This window comes from Jaculus jaculus, chromosome 12 (genome assembly GCF_020740685.1).
Source record: "Jaculus jaculus isolate mJacJac1 chromosome 12, mJacJac1.mat.Y.cur, whole genome shotgun sequence".
In the NCBI taxonomy this organism is placed as follows: domain Eukaryota; kingdom Metazoa; phylum Chordata; class Mammalia; order Rodentia; family Dipodidae; genus Jaculus; species Jaculus jaculus.
Genome location: NC_059113.1, coordinates 3591785 through 3608604, shown reverse-complemented (window position 1 = coordinate 3608604; position 16820 = coordinate 3591785). Strand labels below are relative to the sequence as shown.

Here is a 16820-nt window from a genome sequence, read left to right as displayed (position 1 = left end):
TTCTGGAATTTAGAGCCATGAAATTTATCCTAAGTTCTCAATATTTAATTAGGAAACAAAAATACCAACATCTAGTATTTTGGGGGGGGGCTTGGGTTTATGAGTGTAATGTGGTCTGTGTGGTGCATGCATGTAGATGTGTTCATGCAGGGCCCAGAAAGGAGTTATCAGGTGTCAGCTCCACCGTCACTTATTAAACCAGTCTCTTAAGGACCCCAGGGCCAGGGCTTGCTGCTACTTCATGAGACCCCACAATTCTCAGGCATGTGCTTCCCTATGGGTCTGAGGCTACAGATGCGCATGGCCATAGACATCTCTATATGTGGGTCCTGGGGATTGAATCTGAGCAGTTTCTCAGACCTCAGGCACTCATGCTTGCACAGGAAATGCTTGCAACTGTTGAGCCACCTCTCCAGCCCACCATCCAGTATTCTATTTTTTTTTCCACGAGGTAGGGTCTCACTCTAGCACAGGCTGACCTACTATGTAGTCTCAGGGTAGCCTCGAACTCATGGTGATCCACCTACCTCTGCCTCCCAAGTGCTGGGATTAAAGGCATGCGGTACCACGCCCAACCAGTATTCTTTTTCTTTTCGTTCTTTTTTTTTTTTTTTGGTTTTTCGAGGTAGGGTCTCACTCTAGTCCAGGCTGACCTGGAATTCACTATGAAATCTCAGGGTGGCCTTGAACTCACAGCAATCCTCCTACCTCTGCCTCCTGAGATTAAAGGGGTGCGCCACCACACCACACCGTCCAGTATATATTTTTTTTGTTTTCACAATTTTTATTAACATTTTCCATGATTTTAAAAATATCCCATGGTAATACCCTCCCCTCCTCTGCACTTTCCCCTTTGAAATTCCATTCTCCATCATATTACCTCCCCATCTCAATCACTGTACTTACATATATACAATACCAACCTATAATGAGTACCCTCCTCCTTTCCTTTCTCTTCCCTTTATGTCTCCTTTATAACTTACTGGCCTCTGCTACTTAGGATTTTCCTTCTCACACAGAAGCCCAATCATCTATAGCTAAGATCCACATATGAGGGAGAACATATGGCGCTTGGCTTTCTGGGCCTAGGTTACCTCACTTAGTATAATCCTTTCCAGATCCATCCATTTTTCTGCAAATTTCATAACTTCATTTTTCTTTACCGCTGAGTAGAACTCCATTGTATAAATGTCCCACATCTTCATTATCCACTCATCAGTTGAGGGACATCTAGGCTGGTTCCATTTCCCAGCTATTATAAATTGAGCAGCAATAAACATGGTTGAGCACGTACTTCTAAGGAAATGAGATAAGTCCTTCAGATATATGCCTAGGAGTGCTATAGCTGGGTCATATGATAGATCTATCTTTAGCTGTTTTAGGAACCTCCACACTGATTTCCACAATGGCTGGACCAGATTGCATTCCCACCAGCAGTGTAGAAGGGTTCCTCTTTTTCCACATCCCTGCCAACATTTATGATCATTTGTTTTCATGATGGTGGCCAATCTGACAGGAGTGAGATGGAATCTCAATGTAGTTTTAATCTGCATTTCCCTGATGGCTAGTGACATACAACATTTTTTTAAAGGCTTATATGCCATTCGTATTTCTTCCTTTGAGAATGCTTGATTTAGCTCCATAGCCCATTTTTTGATTGGCTTGTTTGATTCCTTATTATTTGAGTTCTTCGTATAACCTACATATTAATCCTCTATCAGATATATAGCTGGTGAAGATTTTTTTCCCATTCTGTAGGTTGCCTCTTTGCTTTTTTCAATGTGTCCTTTGCAGTGCAAAATCTTTGCAACTTCATGAGGTCCTAGTGATTAATCTGTGGTTTTATTGCCTGAGCAAATGGGGTTGTATTCAGAAAGTCTTTGCCAAGACCAATATGTTGAAGTGTTTCCCCTACTTTTTCCTCTAGCAGTTTCAGAGATTCAGGTCTGATGTTAAGGTCTTTAATCCATTTGGACTTAATTCTTGTCCATGGAGAGAGAGAAGAATCTATTTTCATCCTTCTACAGATATATATCCAGTTTTCCCAACACCATTTGCTGAAGAGGCTGTCTCTTCAATGAGTATTTTTGGCATTTTTATTGAATATCAGGTGGCTATAGCTACCTGGACTTACATCTGGGTCCTCTATTCTGTTCCACTGATCTACATGTCTGTTTTTGTGCCAGTACCATGCTGTTTTTGTTACTATGGCTCTGTAGTCTAGATTAAAATCAGGTATGGTGATACCACCAGCCTCATTTTTGTTGCTCAGTATTATTTTAGATATTCGAGGTTTTTTATGATTCCAAGTGAATTTTTGGATTGTTTTTTTCTATTTCCATGAAGAATGCCTTAGGAATTTTGATAGGGATTGCATTAAATGTGTAGATTGCTTTTGCTAAGATTGCCATTTTCACAATATTGATTCTTCCAATCTAGGAACAAGGGATGTTTCTCCACTTTCTAGTGTGTTCTGCAATTTCTTGCTTGAGTGTTTTAAAGTTCTCATTGTAGAGATTCTTTACTTCCTTGGTTAGGTTTATTCCAAGGTACTTTATTTATTTATTTTTTTTTTTTGATGCAATTGTGAATGGGAGTGATTCTCTGATTTCATCCTCTGTGTGTTTGTTGTTAGCATATATGAAGGCTACTGATTTCTGTGAATTTATTTTGTATCCTGCTACATGGCTGTAGGTTTTGATCAGCTCTAACAGTTTGCTAGTAGTGTCTTTAGGGTCCTTTATGTATAGAATCATGCCATCTGCAAATAATGATAACGTGATCTCTTCCTTTCCAATTTGTATCCCTTTTGTGTCTCTTGCCTTATTGCTATGGCTAAGACTTCCAAAACTATATTAAATAAAAGTGGGGACAGTGGACACATTGTCTTGTTCCTGATTTTAATGGAAAAGCTTCTAGTTTTTCCCCATTTAGTAATATGTTGGCTGTAGGCTTATCATAAATAGCTATTATTATATTGAGATATGTTCCTTCTATTCAGTCTCTGTAGGACTTTTATCATGAAGGGATGTTGGATTTTGTCCATCCAGTATTCTTGATGCAAACTAATGCCACTGCTTTAGTTCACACAGTTTTTCCTGACTTGTTCTAAGTCACTTAAAGAGATAGCTGTTTATTGTTGGAGGCTTTCTCACCCTCCCTTACTGAGTAAGAAAGAAAAGATGAAGTGGCTAGTTAATTTCAACCTAAAAGAAACAATGTAACTACTGAGCAGTTCTACCTTTGCGCCATTTCATATATACATGGAGTCATACCACTTGCGACCTGGGGCAGCTACCTTAATGAAGCGTACTTTCAGTACTCACCCACGCTACTGCTCCCTCTAGTTAGGGCACACTCTATGTCATGGACATTGTGGTAGCTGGAATGGACGTTCCCCAATGTACTAAAGATCAATATTTAGACCTCCAGGCTCCTGACTGGAGGAGTTATCACTGTGGGCAGATGCTAGGGTGCAGTGCCAAGGTGTGCGTGTGCAGGCGGATCAGGAAGTGACAGTAAAGATGTGCACAGCGCCTGAGCTCTGCCCTATGCCTGACGGCGCCTGCCTGGGCTGGCGGGAGCTGCTTTACTCTCTCTGCAGGACCTGTGAAAGGGCCCGCTTCTTCCACCGTTACGTCAGGGAACGTGCCTGGATCCGTGAGCCGCAACTGTTCCCTTCCTACCACAACTGTGTCTGGTTTGGAAGTTCATCCCAATGACCTGAGGTGTGTACTATAGGTATGCTTTCTCTTCCTTAACTCATCAGCACGTTTCTGTTTATCCATTCACCTAGTGATCAACAGCTGAACAGTTTCCATCATTAAACTATTATGAATACAGGCTAAAGACTAGATAGGTCAACCATGTGCAAAAGGACTTGCCATATGAATCTAGCTTCTCTCAGATAAACTATTTGGTAGACACTTTATTAACATAATCTCGGTTTTCACATACCTGAAAAGCAGCAGTACTGTAACCACATACTTGAGAAAAACAAGTCTTGGGAACATGAGGGTCTTGTCTAAGTTAGAGAGCATATGAACCCTGAGAATGGAATTCCAAGTCAAATCTCTCTCTCCCAGTCCAATGGGACAACACAGTGTGACAAGTAGTATCTGGGCCACTTACTGGCTACGGAATCTTCCTAAGACTTGGTTTTTGCATCTCAAAAGTAGAAATGAGAATTTTCTTTTTTCTTTTTTTTTTTTTTTTTTGAGGTAGGGTCTCACTCTAGCCCAGGCTGACCTGGAATTCACTATGGAATCTCAGGGTGGCCTTAAACTCACAGCGATCCTCCTACCTCTGCCTCCCAAGTGCTGAGATTAAAGGCATGCGCCACCATGTCCTGCTGAAAATGAGAATTTTCTAATGTTGTGCTAGAATTAAATATAAAACATGTGAAGTGCACAACGTCCATTAATAGGTAACAGGATCAGCAGGTATCAAGAAGGGAGGAAAGGCGGTGACATACAGAACTAAAGAGGCGTGGGTCAGTGTTACAAGAACCTGCCTGTTGGCTAGCTAAGTGACATGACGCTCAAACACTGAGAGAGGAGCACACGAGTTTGGCAGAAGTACTGTGCAGGGTTGGAGAAAACTTTACCTTAAGACCATAGTCGTTTTTGTTTTTGTTTTCTGGTAAATCCTAATACCAGCACTGGTTACCCCCACAGTGAGCTGCTGGTCAGGGAGGCCCATGAGGCCCCAAAACAATGCAGGCCATCGCCAAAGCACTTGGTTCCCCACCAAAGCTAAATTGTAAGACCCTATTGCTGAAGACGCCACAGGCTATGGCTGCAGGACATTAAGAGATCATGCTGAATTAAGATGAAAGCCAGCTCCCTGCTGGCAAGCCCTCACAGTGCTGAAAAGTTCTGTACAAGCTGCTGGGGATAAAAGTCACCAGTCATAAGAACAAGCAACAGATTCTGCAAGCTACAAAATCAACCAGCCAGGCAAGATGTTCCCACCAGTGTAAGAGTGGTGCATAGGCAGAGTCATCAATTGCTCTGTGATTGATTGTAAGTCCCTCCCAGTAGGAGGCAATTCACACCTCATACTCAGAACCAAGCCAGAAGCCTATGGCTTGGACAATCACAGACCTACAGGGAAGCTTCCACTGTTCTTTGGTTAAAAGGAGAGGTTATGCCCATCAAAAAGTCTTCATGCCATTTATGCCCCTGACACATGCTGCTCTCAGTTTTGGTTACAGAATCTGGTTCTTACAGATAGTGGTGAATAAAAGGGAGATCCAAGACCCATCAGAGTGACAGGAAAGCTGAGTGCCAAACACAAGATGAGCCATCTCCATCATACTTCCCAGGGCCTGGGAGACATGACAGAGGAAGCAGTGGATGAAATGAGTGCTGCTCCCACAGCTGGACTGAGCACATCCTCCAGGGAGACGGTGACTGATGCCAAGGAGACACAAAACTCATCAAAGCAGAAAATTAGAGGCTTCTGAGAGACGAAAACTAAAGAAAGGTTGTAACACTCCCTGCAAGGCTCAGGAAACATTGCACTGTGGAGCGGGGCGGGGGCAAAGGGACATAAGAGTGCCAGCGGAGGAAGCGCACTCGGAGGCGCTGTCCTCCTCCCCATGGCGACAGATGGCTCATTCGTGACCCACAGCAATTACCGACAACCGCCTGTGCAGGGTCTTCAGAGAACAGGGCTGAGGAAAGGGGTCATGCGAGTGTAGCCCAGTGGAAATACGACCAATGTGCAGTGTCCTCATACATCAAAGCTGTCATTTTTTATAAGTATGACTCTCTAAGGAGACAAGACATGAAACAGCCATTTGAAATACTTTGTCAATGTATTAATAATACAATGAAACCACACTTAGATGTCCCAATGTGGCTGAGAAGACAGACAATGGGCATTCTCCACAAGCAGGGTGACCAATTAAGAGGGCACCATCCACAAGCAGAGCTTAGGAAGAAAAATAAGGAGCTGATGAGGAAAGGCAGCAGTACACATGCCAACAAGGAACTGGAACAGCAACATCAACTTTGAGAAGAAAGGATCCATCTAAAAACACAAGTATAAAAAGTAGTTTTTGTAGTGGGCATGAATTTAGTGTGACAAAAAGTAAACTCATTTCCTAAGAAAAAGTATGGACTTTGGTAAGTCTTGAAAGTCAAAGTGTGGTCACTAACTTAGATTTCACTTGTGAATGTAGACTACGTGGAAATTCTGTACGTCTAAGAAAGTGAATAAACAGTGTAATAAAAATTTTAATAAGCCATATCTCCTCTGTTTTTAAAAATATTAATTGATTCCAGTTGCTGCTGAACAACACTGAGTCAAGAAAAGTTGACTTGATCCTAAGAGGAACAAGAGAAAACAGTGGAGCAGGGGTTGAAGCAAGTTGGGAAGAGACCATCTACCATGAGTGTCCTGTACACTCTTGCTGGTGAGCCGGGACGACAAGTCCGGGGCAGGCCACCTCCCAAGAGTGTTCACTCAGCTGCCAGCCTTGGGAAAGACCTTGTGCCTCTGCGCCAACGTCCAGGACTACTTACAGCGCTCCCCAAGCTCATCCTCCTTAGCTGTAACAAAACCCAGTATGCCTTTCTATATGGCTTGCATGGGACGTGGGTTAAGGAGACAGAAGAAAATGGGCCAATAGTCATGTGACCCACTGTGCTGAGAATAAAATAATTTCATTCTAATTCAAGAATCTTTTACTTCTATCAGATCCATGATAAAAATGGGCTAATTTTTGTTAGCTTATATAAGCACAAAATATCATTGCAGACCTAAGAAACAGAAGATTGTATTGAACCACTGTTGAGAAGTGGCAGTCTATCACAAAATCATCCTTGTACATGCCTTGACTTTCCTGAGATAAAGTGTTCAAGGCATTGCAAATTTCTCTAAAAAGAATGTTATTCAAAATGCCAGTGTAGACGCCTCCCACCAGCCCAGCACGGCTGCGTGGCACAGGAGCGAGCCACGTCTACTGGCGGCCACTCCCCCAGATCCCAACAATTAATTCATTATCTTATTACTGAGAAAGTGAAATTAGTTCTTTTCCTTAAGTAAAAGTGCTTTCCTGGGCTGGTGAAATGGCTCAGTGTTTACACTTGCTTACAAGATGGTCTGGGTTTGATTCTCTGTTACCCACATAATTTGTTTGCAGCAGGGAAAAAGCCCTGGTGTACCCATATACTCTCTCTTCTTTCTCCTCCCTCTCTCACTCTCTCTCAAATAAATATGCTTTTACAAATGTTTTCCAGGGCTGGGGAAATGGCTTAGCAGTTAAAGTGTTTGCCTGCAAAGCCTAAGAACCCTGGTTCGATTCCCCAGGACCCACGTAAGCAAGATACACAAGGTGGTACATGCATCTGGAGTTCATTTGCAGTGGCTAGAGGCCCTAGAGCATCATTCTCTCTATCTGCCTCTTCTTCTCTCTCTCTCAAATAAATAAAATTTTTAAAGAGTTTTTAAATAGTCTTTCTGACCCTATTTGCAATCATCTTCTTGTACAGTTTCTCTGGAGTCTTCCTGAAGTACTGACCTCAGGGAACGCCTCACCTGCTCCAGCTGTGTAGCGAACGCGATGGTCACGGACAGGATGAAGGAGTCAGCACAGCACTCTGCTGGTCCAATCTGATGGTAGCCTCCTTCCTCATTCAGCACCGCGACTATGTCCTTCGGGTCCAGTCCACACAGGCTGGCAGGTACTTTACGGAGGGAAACACAATTAACTTAGAATGCAGTCTTCCATAAATGACTACAGGTGAAATGTTATGGTTTTTACTTTTTGGGTGGGGGGCTAGGGGCAGTTGAGATAAGATCTTATATATCAGCCAGGCTGGCATGGAACTTAAAACCTTCCTGTGCTTCTCACAGGGAAAAAAGAAGACATCTTGAAACATGCCAGGGAATTCTGATCTTTGTAGCAAGGTCTGCCCTTAGGACAGAGTAATTCCTAACAGTCTAAACCAGCTGTGGTTGTATTAGAACCCTTACTTGCAGTAAGGAAAACACACAACCCAGCCCCTGCACCTCTCTATAGCAGCTGAGAACAAGCACTGAGAACCAGCGAGGAAGCCCAGACGCCTGCTGTACAGGTTCTGTTAAAAACACCAACCCACAGGACTACAGAGCAGCTCCCATCACCTAGTTAACACATTACTAACAGACGTTCCTTTCACCTGGTCTAACTTGCACCGGGAATTTCTTTCACGGAAAAGTAACTTTTCTATATTGATTCCCTATCTTCAATTTTACTGATCTGATCTTATTTTTGTTATTATATTCTGTATTTGTTGGACTTGATTTGCTTTCTCTAGTTTTATAAAGTGAAAACTTACATAAACTGATTTTAAAGCTAGTGTTCCAGCTTATGCACTTAGAACTATAAGCTTCCTACTAATCATTTTTTAAAAAGATTAGTGCAATCTATCACATCAAGAAACAGAAAAGTAGGAATAAACAGAAATTTCAACTAAGAATATCCATATAATTTTCTACAGATAGACATAGTGTTGTGTTCAAGGCTACCCTGAGATTCATAGTAAATTCTAGGTCAGCCTGAGCTAGAATGAGACCATACCCCCAAAATAAATAAGTAAATAAATAAATGGAGAGAGGGAGAGATGAGCAAAGCGAGATGAGGTGTAAACAACTGCACCCCAGCACTGGCAGGTGGAGGAGAAAGAAGCTAGAAGAGGTGTGCACAACTGCACCCCAGCACTGGCAGGTGGAGGAGAAAGAAGCTAGAAGAGGTGTGCACAACTGCACCCCAGCACTGGCAGGTGGAGGAGAAAGAAGCTAGAAGAGGTGTGCACAACTGCACCCCAGCACTGACAGGTGGAGGAGGAGGCAGCAGAATTCTAGGTGAGCCTCAGCACCACAGCCAGCTACAGGCCAGCCGGAGCTACAAGAGACTGCCGCAAGAACAGGCGAGACGACAATGCGCAAACCTTGACCGTCCCGGGGAGGTGCTCCTTTTGCTTTAAAAGTATCCGGTGGTGCCTTTGTATCTGTTTCCAAAGTGATACCGATCTGTATCTCGGACTTGAACTTGGTGTACTTGTTACTCAGCACCTGGTACCACTTGGGTGCCTAGATAACAAGACAGAAGACACCTTGATGTTTACAGGAAACAAGTACTCAAAATGTTCTGTAAGGCCTGAAATACATTTCCTAGAGCTTTTCAGTACTTTTCATCTCTTAAAATTTTGCTTTCACATTTTCTTCAGAAGAAATTCATCCTGGTAGGTAGCCATCAATTGAATTTTCCATTGAAAAACTTATTGAAGTGTATAAGTAGTCTTCTTTGGCTATATTCCAATGTTTTACCAGACAAAATAGTAAAGGGGGGAAAATCAGTATATTTCCATCTTCAGCTATCTATCTCCAATCTCATATCATCCTTTAGTAACAAAAACTTCATTTACTGCTTTCCCAATTTCTTCACATTTTTTATCATACCTTTTCTTCCTGCCCTATTTTCAATTTGTCCTGTTTAATCAAATAACTTTTTACTAGTAAATGTGGAATACTAACATAAAGTCCAGAGATTGCATTCTGGGTTATGAACCATTTACTGGACTAGTATTGAAACAGATGCCTTCTTACCAATGTGGGGTCCTAAGTTACCTGAATAGCTCCACCACACCATGCTCAGAAATTCTACTGGAGACCAGGCAGGGGAAAAGTCTACGGGCCAAGACACCAGACACCTCTAGTCCAGGACTCATAGTCAGCAGGGCATTCACTTAGCACTCAAAAAGAAACAGCATTCTTACTCCGGCCATTGTTGTATAAAGGCATGGCTGTTTTATATTAAAGCTATGTTTATTAAGTAAAATAGGATTAACTAGGACATAGATTTTTTTAAATATACAGGTTTTTAGAAAAACTAACATAATTATTTGCCATGTTTCTTATAACAGATGTTTTCTAATTTCAAATATAAGCCAGAAATACGAGTTTTGAGCACTGGTGTGTGGTGTGCACAAGTACACAGCCATATGTGCGTGTGCACTGCACACGTGTGTGGCAGCTAGAGATCATAGTCTTCCTCAGCCACTTTCTACTTTACTTTTTGAGACTGGGTTTCTCACTAAACTCAGAGGCCAGCCCCAGGGGTCCTCCTGTCTGTGCCGCCCCGTGCTGGGGTCATACGCGGGCCCTGCAGTGCCTGGCATTTGCAGAAGTACTGGGATCCCAACTCAAGTCCAGTTCCACAGCGAGCACCTTACACTGAACCCTCTCTATCCCTGAAAAACATTTTATGTGCTTGGGTTACTCAATCTAAAAGATAACTCAGGAGTGGAGGGATGGCTTAGCAGTTGAGGCGTTTGCCTACAAAGCCAAAGGACCCAGGTTCAATATCCCAGGACCCACGTAAGCCAGATGCACAAGGAGGCGCACAAACCTGGAGTTCGTCTGCAGTGGCTGGAGGCCCTAGCGCCCATTCTCTCTCTCCCTCCCTCTTTCTCTGTCAAATAAATAAATAAAAATAAAACATTTTTTAAAATAAATCTGAATTTTTCCATTTACATTTACAGAGAAGCAATTGGTTTTGAACTTCAAATATTACATAAGCAAATTTCAAATATTTCTGCTGCCAAATAGAAGGAAAAGCAAGAGCACTGGGTTTTCATAGAACTGATGTATGGATGGCTCCTTGACTCTGATCACAAATGTCATACAATACATCATACAACACTGGTTCTTAGGTGAGAAATGCATCCTCTCTCTTTGATGCCCCCTTTGTAGTTTTACTTTAGCTTTAATCAAACTGACAGCAGAAGCTCCCAGAGGCCTGGTGCACAGGAGGCCCTGGGTGAGGAAAACGAGTAAGACTTTTCTATTAGCTTCAGGCGATGACCTGCAACAGGCCCAGGACTGTGTGTTCTTCTCACTAACCTGCTACCTGCAAAAAATCTGCCCATCATCATTATTAACACACATTAAAAGAAGCAGTACCTGCTTTGTTTCTTGTGCGGTTCTTAAGTCCAGAACAATGTAGCCTATGGTTTCCTTGGCTGAAGAAGAAGGGTCCACGGCAAAACACTGGATTTTGATAGGAGTTCGCTGTAACCTGTATAATTGATGTGATTTTTTTTTTAATATTAAGCCAACTTTCCACTAGCCTGGAAAACCTGCCCATTATTATGCAGATAATTAGGTTTGTTGGGTCAGCTATAATTTCTAAAAAATTCCTCACCTGGAAAGAACTAGTAATTTTATCTGCTTATGTGAATATCCACTGTTGCAATCAGCTCCCAGTTGCTGGCAGAAAACACTCAACCACAAGCAGATTTTTGGGAGGAAAGGTTTCATTTTGGCTCACAAACTCAAGGGGAAGGTCCACAATGGCAGAGGGAAAACAATGGCATGAGCAGAGCGTGGATATCACCGCCTGGCCAACATCAGGTGGATAACAGCCACAGAAGAGTGAGCCAAACACTGGCCAGGGGAAGCTGTCTATAACACCCATAAGCCCGCCCCACCCAATACCTCACCTCCAGGAGGCTCCAATTCCCAAACTGCCATAAGCTGGGAATAGAGCATTCAGAATGCCAAATTTTATGGGGGACCCTGACTCACACCACCACCAGCACACTTACCTACAAAGCCTAAGGACCCAGGTTTTGTTTCCCCAGTACCCACGTAAATCAAATGCACAAGGTGGTAATGGCATCTGGAGTTCATATGGGATGGCTAGAGGCCATGGCACACCTATTCTCTCTCAAATAAATAAATATTTTTTAAAATATCTTCTAGATAACAAATGATATTTACCACAACCTTAATAAATTCTAAAATCTTATAAAGCTTGAAAGAGAGACCAATAAATATCAAGTCTATATGAAAGGAACAAGTTACCTGTGCTGATGAAGCACTTTCCTATCAATTTCCCAGGCTAGCTCAGTAGCAAATTCTGGCTGGTCAGTATGGTCCACAGGATCGGTAGCCAGCTGCTCTCCATCAAACTTGGCTTCTACTACAAGCATGTGCTTTGGACGTTTGGGGAAATGCCGACCTAAGGAAACAGCAAGAGTGTATAGACTCATTGTAAATGTATAAAAAACAAACAGGATCATTTAGTATGTTTTAAAAACTGACATACATTAAAGGTGGCTGACTTGTACTACACATAACTCTATCACTAATATATACATATGCACTCACTTCCATAACTCATAGGAATCATAATCAAGCTAAAAACTGTAATGTATCAGTTACTGCTTCTTAATTAAACATTGATGTGCATATGAGAATCTGGTTAAAATAGGGTTTCAGACTCAGTAAGTCTAAGGTAGACCTGAAATGTCAAGTTGTGTCAATGCTGCTGCCCTTGGTTCACACTGAGCTCTCCATACCATTTGGAATTAAAGATTTAAAACTATGATCACATCACTGTTACTGGACATGTACTTTATAAAGAATAAAATAAATGGGAAGGCTAACTAGCAAAACCAAATTTATTTATATTGTAATTTTCCTGTTGACTCAGTTCAGAATAATCTCTAGGGCTGGAGAGATGGGACAGTGGTTAATGGTATTCACTTACAAAGCCTGATGGCCCAGGTTCAATTCCACAGTACCCATGTAAGCCAGATGCACAAAGTGGCACATGTATCTGGAGTTCATCTGCATGGGCAGAAGTCCCTGGAGCGTCCATTCTCTCTCCCACTTTCTCAAATAAATAAATAAATATTAAAAAAAATAATCTCTAAACTGGACATGTGGTAAATGCCTGTAAAATCCTAGCACTTGGGAGGCAGAGACAGGATTGCCACAAGTTTGAGGCCAGACTGGTCTACATAGCAAGATGATCCAGACCAGGCCAGGCCAGCCACAGCCTACATAGTAAGATCTGTCTCAAAGGAAAAACAAGGCTGAGCATTTCGTGTCTGCCCTGTAACCAGCAGCCTTTATTTGAGGCCAGCTTAGACTACATGAGACCCAGTCCCAAACATATTAATAAGCTAAGTGGAAAAAGAAGAATCTCTACAGAAAAATAAGCATATGTATTTATTCACTCACTCATTTCATTTTCCAGGATAATACTGTATTACCAATAAATATAAAAATATCTTGTGCATAAGCCAGGCATAGTGGCGCATGCCTTTAAGCCCAGCATTCATGAGGAAGAGGTAGAATTGTTGTGGGTTCGAGGCCACCCTGAGATGCCACAGTGAATTCCAGGTCAGCCTGGGCTAGAGCAAGACCCTACCTTGAAAAACCAAAATAAATAAATAAAATAAAATATCCTACCCATATATAAACTTTCATCTATACTCCCTAAATCTATTGACTCAAGGTTACTGAAGGCATATTTGGAATCAGATGTGATGCAGACTGCCAGGAGAGTACACTGGGGCACTACAGTTGTTAGTTCACAGTAAAGGCTTATCTGCGCCGATCTCTGCCTTCTCTCTGCCCCATGATCTTTATCTGGACATATGTAAACCTGGCTCTACCCTACGTTGCACTGTTTCTTCGTCTGGGTAATTTCTGCTTGCCTTCTACCTGCATTATACCTTAGGGTACAGTCTCACTTTGATTACATGTATGATTTTCCTCTAAACTCTAGATCTAACACATGGCTATTTCCTCTAAACTCTGGGCCTGCTACATGTGTAATTTTTCTGAACTCAGGGTAACTATGAGTATAACTCTCTTTCTACCCATTTCTCATCTGAATCTCCTGGTCTCTGTTTTGGTACTTTTCCTCTGCTATTCTTCCTTAAGTCATCACCACTTAATTTCTTAACTTTCTTCCACATAGAGGCCCAGGGCAGATGTTATGCCTCCCACATGAGTATGTGTTTCCTCTAAATATCCCTAAATAAGCTTCTAGATCCTGTCTACTATGTGCTTGGGAATCTGCCCCAGTCTCTTCCTAGATCAAAATTTCTCTTAAATGAACCTCATGATTGATGATTTCTCCCTAAATAAACTCAATAATTCATAATTTATCTCTCTCAAGTCCATTATTATCAATTCTTTGTTAAAATTAGAGTAAGGACCCAAAATTGGTATTCACAAGTTTGAAAGACCCCTCCCGGACCCCAAAATCCTGCATCAGTTCTACTGAAGAGTGTTACTACAGGAAGCCCTGATTCAGGCTCTCCCAGTGGAAACTCATTCAGACGTCTATAGGAAGCACCTACTCTTACTCCGAAGATAAGCCCAACATCCGGTGACCACTGGAAGAAAAGGATGGGCAGTTTCTTAGTTCAAACAGCAACACAAACACAAGAGGACGGTTGCAGGGGGGCACATGGCAGTTGTAGGTATGTTTGTGGTAACAACCTGACATCCTGACTCCAAGTTCTCATTTGTAAACATACTACTAAACTGAACTTGAGGAAAGTGCTCATCTACTTAGGACTGTGCGCCACTACTCTTTCTTTAAAATACCAATTCTAAACTCCTTGGCTGTCAAGATCCTCTAAGCTACGCATGTGTTCAACTTCTGGCCCACCCGCTGCATTGGTCCCAGACTCACTATGAAGGCAGTCCAACACCGTCTGTAGATGATGGCATGTCCCAATGTCAAAAGGTTGGGCACATTGGGCATGGTGGCACATGATTTCAATCCCAATACTTGGAAGACTGAGGTGGAAGGATCACCTCAAGTTCAAGGCCAACCTGAGCTACACAGTGAGTTCCAGGCCACACTGAGCTTTAAAAGTGAGACCCGTGCTTCAAAAAGGTTGGACAGCTCTGCTCCAAGGCCTATTGATTCAAGCTATAAAAGTTCATTTCTTATTAGGTACAAAATGCCTACACACTGACCTCCTCCATACTGGTCATCTTCCAGTTTTCTTCGGCATTCCACCCACCATTTCGTCCCCATGGTGTCCTGTTGTCTTAACTACCTATTCACCAGAATTGATGTTTTTCTATCACCCACCCCCAAGCCCCTTGTGTACATCACGTTTTACTACCCAACAAACTGTGTCCTCCTGCACATTAATTTGACCACTCCAAGTAGATGAAACTTTATGTCCCAAAAAGGAAAGAATTATTACAATAACACAGAGCCTAGTTCTGATGTCTAACGTTTCGTTGACCAAACTGTACCATTAATTCAGCCATTTGTTTGTAAACAGCAATTTAACGGTAAACATTATCCCAATTCTTTAATGGCTTCTAGTCAGTCTTTTTCCAAATCTCAATGCTTTTTTCACTGTTTCCTTCCCCCTCATCTGTGTCAGGCCCCTCTCATGGAGGTAGGGAGGCACCCATGCCTGTGGTTCAGCGAGCAGGGTGGCTTCATACGTTGCTGACTCCTGTTCCAAATTACCACCAAACACAGTTCCTTTGTGCTTTACTCTTCTGCAATTAGAGAAACGCTTTTAAGCAACATTTACTGAATAAACTTGGGGGGAGGGGAAGGAGAAAGAAAGAAAGCAAGAAGACTTGTTTCTCCATGCCTTAAAGGCTCTTTTGCTCTTCCCTTAGATCTTACGTCTTTTTATTTTCTTTTTTGGCTGATAAATTCCTAATCATCATCAATACACTAATAAATGTCATCTCCTCCACGTTAAACGTTTCCCAGCTTCCCCAAAGGTGATCCGGGCAGCTGCCGCAAGCCAATGACCTGACACATCCATCTCCCAAACTGCCCCCGCTTGCAGAACCCAGGACGCCTCAAGTCCCCCAATGAACCCTGCAGAAGCGCATGGGACACCTTGTGAATGAAGGTGGTCCCTGGGGACTCCATCAAGACCGGTAAGGGGACCAGCATCCATCGGCGATGCAATGCTCTGAAATCACACCAGGACGCTGGTCAAAGGCGCAGTTCTTCGGGCGGCATTCCCGGGACTGCAGAGCGCCGAGCGGGCTGTGCGGGCGCTCGAGCATGTGAAAGCCATCGACAGGCTGCTTCGGATGGAATTTTTTTTTTATTTTTGCTTTTTCCTACGTTCTCTGGGCTCGGCGGGTCTCGCTCACACCACCTATCCCCAACAGCTCGGCGTCTAAACCAATGGCCCCGGCCTCGCAGCGTGCACCGAGCCAGCCCGGGACGGCGGGGTCCGCGAGCTTCACAGGCGGCTGCGGACGGAGACGCGGGCCGCTCGCTCACCTTCCAGGATGGACACGACCAGCAGGAGCTGCTCCGGCTTGGAGACCATGGCGGCGTGGGGCGGGCGGGCGGCGGGGACGGGACCCCGGCGAGCCCCGCGGCCTGCGGCGCGCCCGGCCTCCGGCACAGGCCCTGACCCGGCCCGCACCGGGCGCGACGGACGCCGCGGTTCAAACGCCCCGGCCGCCGCCGCGCCCCGCTTCCGCCTAGCAACCAGGCCCAGGGCCCCCGGGGGAGGCTGGAGGACCGAGGGCCATGGAGAGCGGCGCGGGCGCGGCTAGAAGGCCGCTCGCCTCGCGTCCTTCGCGCGCGCCTTCCCGCGCTCCCGGGAGAGCGCCGCTTCGCCGCCACAGCGCACCCTGCCGGCGGCGCGGGGAGAGGCGGGCGAGGGCGGGAGGGCTGCCGCGCAGGCGCACCAGCGCTGCAGACGCTGTTGCCGGGTTCTGCGTCAGCACTGGGCCGAAAGGGTACCGTATTATCTGCTCTACGCACCTGTTTCGACCTGAGAACTATCTCAATGGGAATTTTTTTAAGGCTAGGTTTTTTCCCCCCAGGCACCTGTTGTCAACGCGGCTTGATAAGCTAAGTTGCAGAAAATGAAAGATCTTACTCCCTAAGCCGTTCTCCCGCGCACCTTCAACTTTCTGCTCTCGCACAACAGCTAGCGGCAATACGGTAGTCACTGTAAATGCTGGGACTGACGTAACTCTCCCAGAATGTCCCCGCACCTTAAAAATCCCCTTAAAAT

General features: G+C 44.0%; 1 protein-coding gene across 3 annotated transcripts in view; it reads right to left on the bottom strand.

The window, feature by feature from the left end:
• Cep120 (centrosomal protein 120) overlaps positions 1-16161 on the bottom strand; it is a 57925-nt gene extending 41764 nt beyond the window's left edge. Inside the window, exons 1-5 of one of the 3 annotated variants that reach the window (XM_004669191.2) lie at positions 16073-16161; positions 11857-12013; positions 10954-11068; positions 8940-9081; positions 7546-7694 (exon numbers count right to left, since the gene is read on the bottom strand). In XM_004669191.2, coding sequence (XP_004669248.1) covers positions 7546-7694; positions 8940-9081; positions 10954-11068; positions 11857-12013; positions 16073-16121 — 612 coding nt within the window. In that variant the 5' untranslated portion in view covers positions 16122-16161. Of the gene's footprint in view, positions 1-7545; positions 7695-8939; positions 9082-10953; positions 11069-11856; positions 12014-15676; positions 15858-16072 lie in introns of those variants that run through there. The other 2 variants (XM_045130963.1, XM_045130962.1) reach the window with 2 other exon arrangements.
• Positions 16162-16820: the final 659 nt, after the last annotated feature.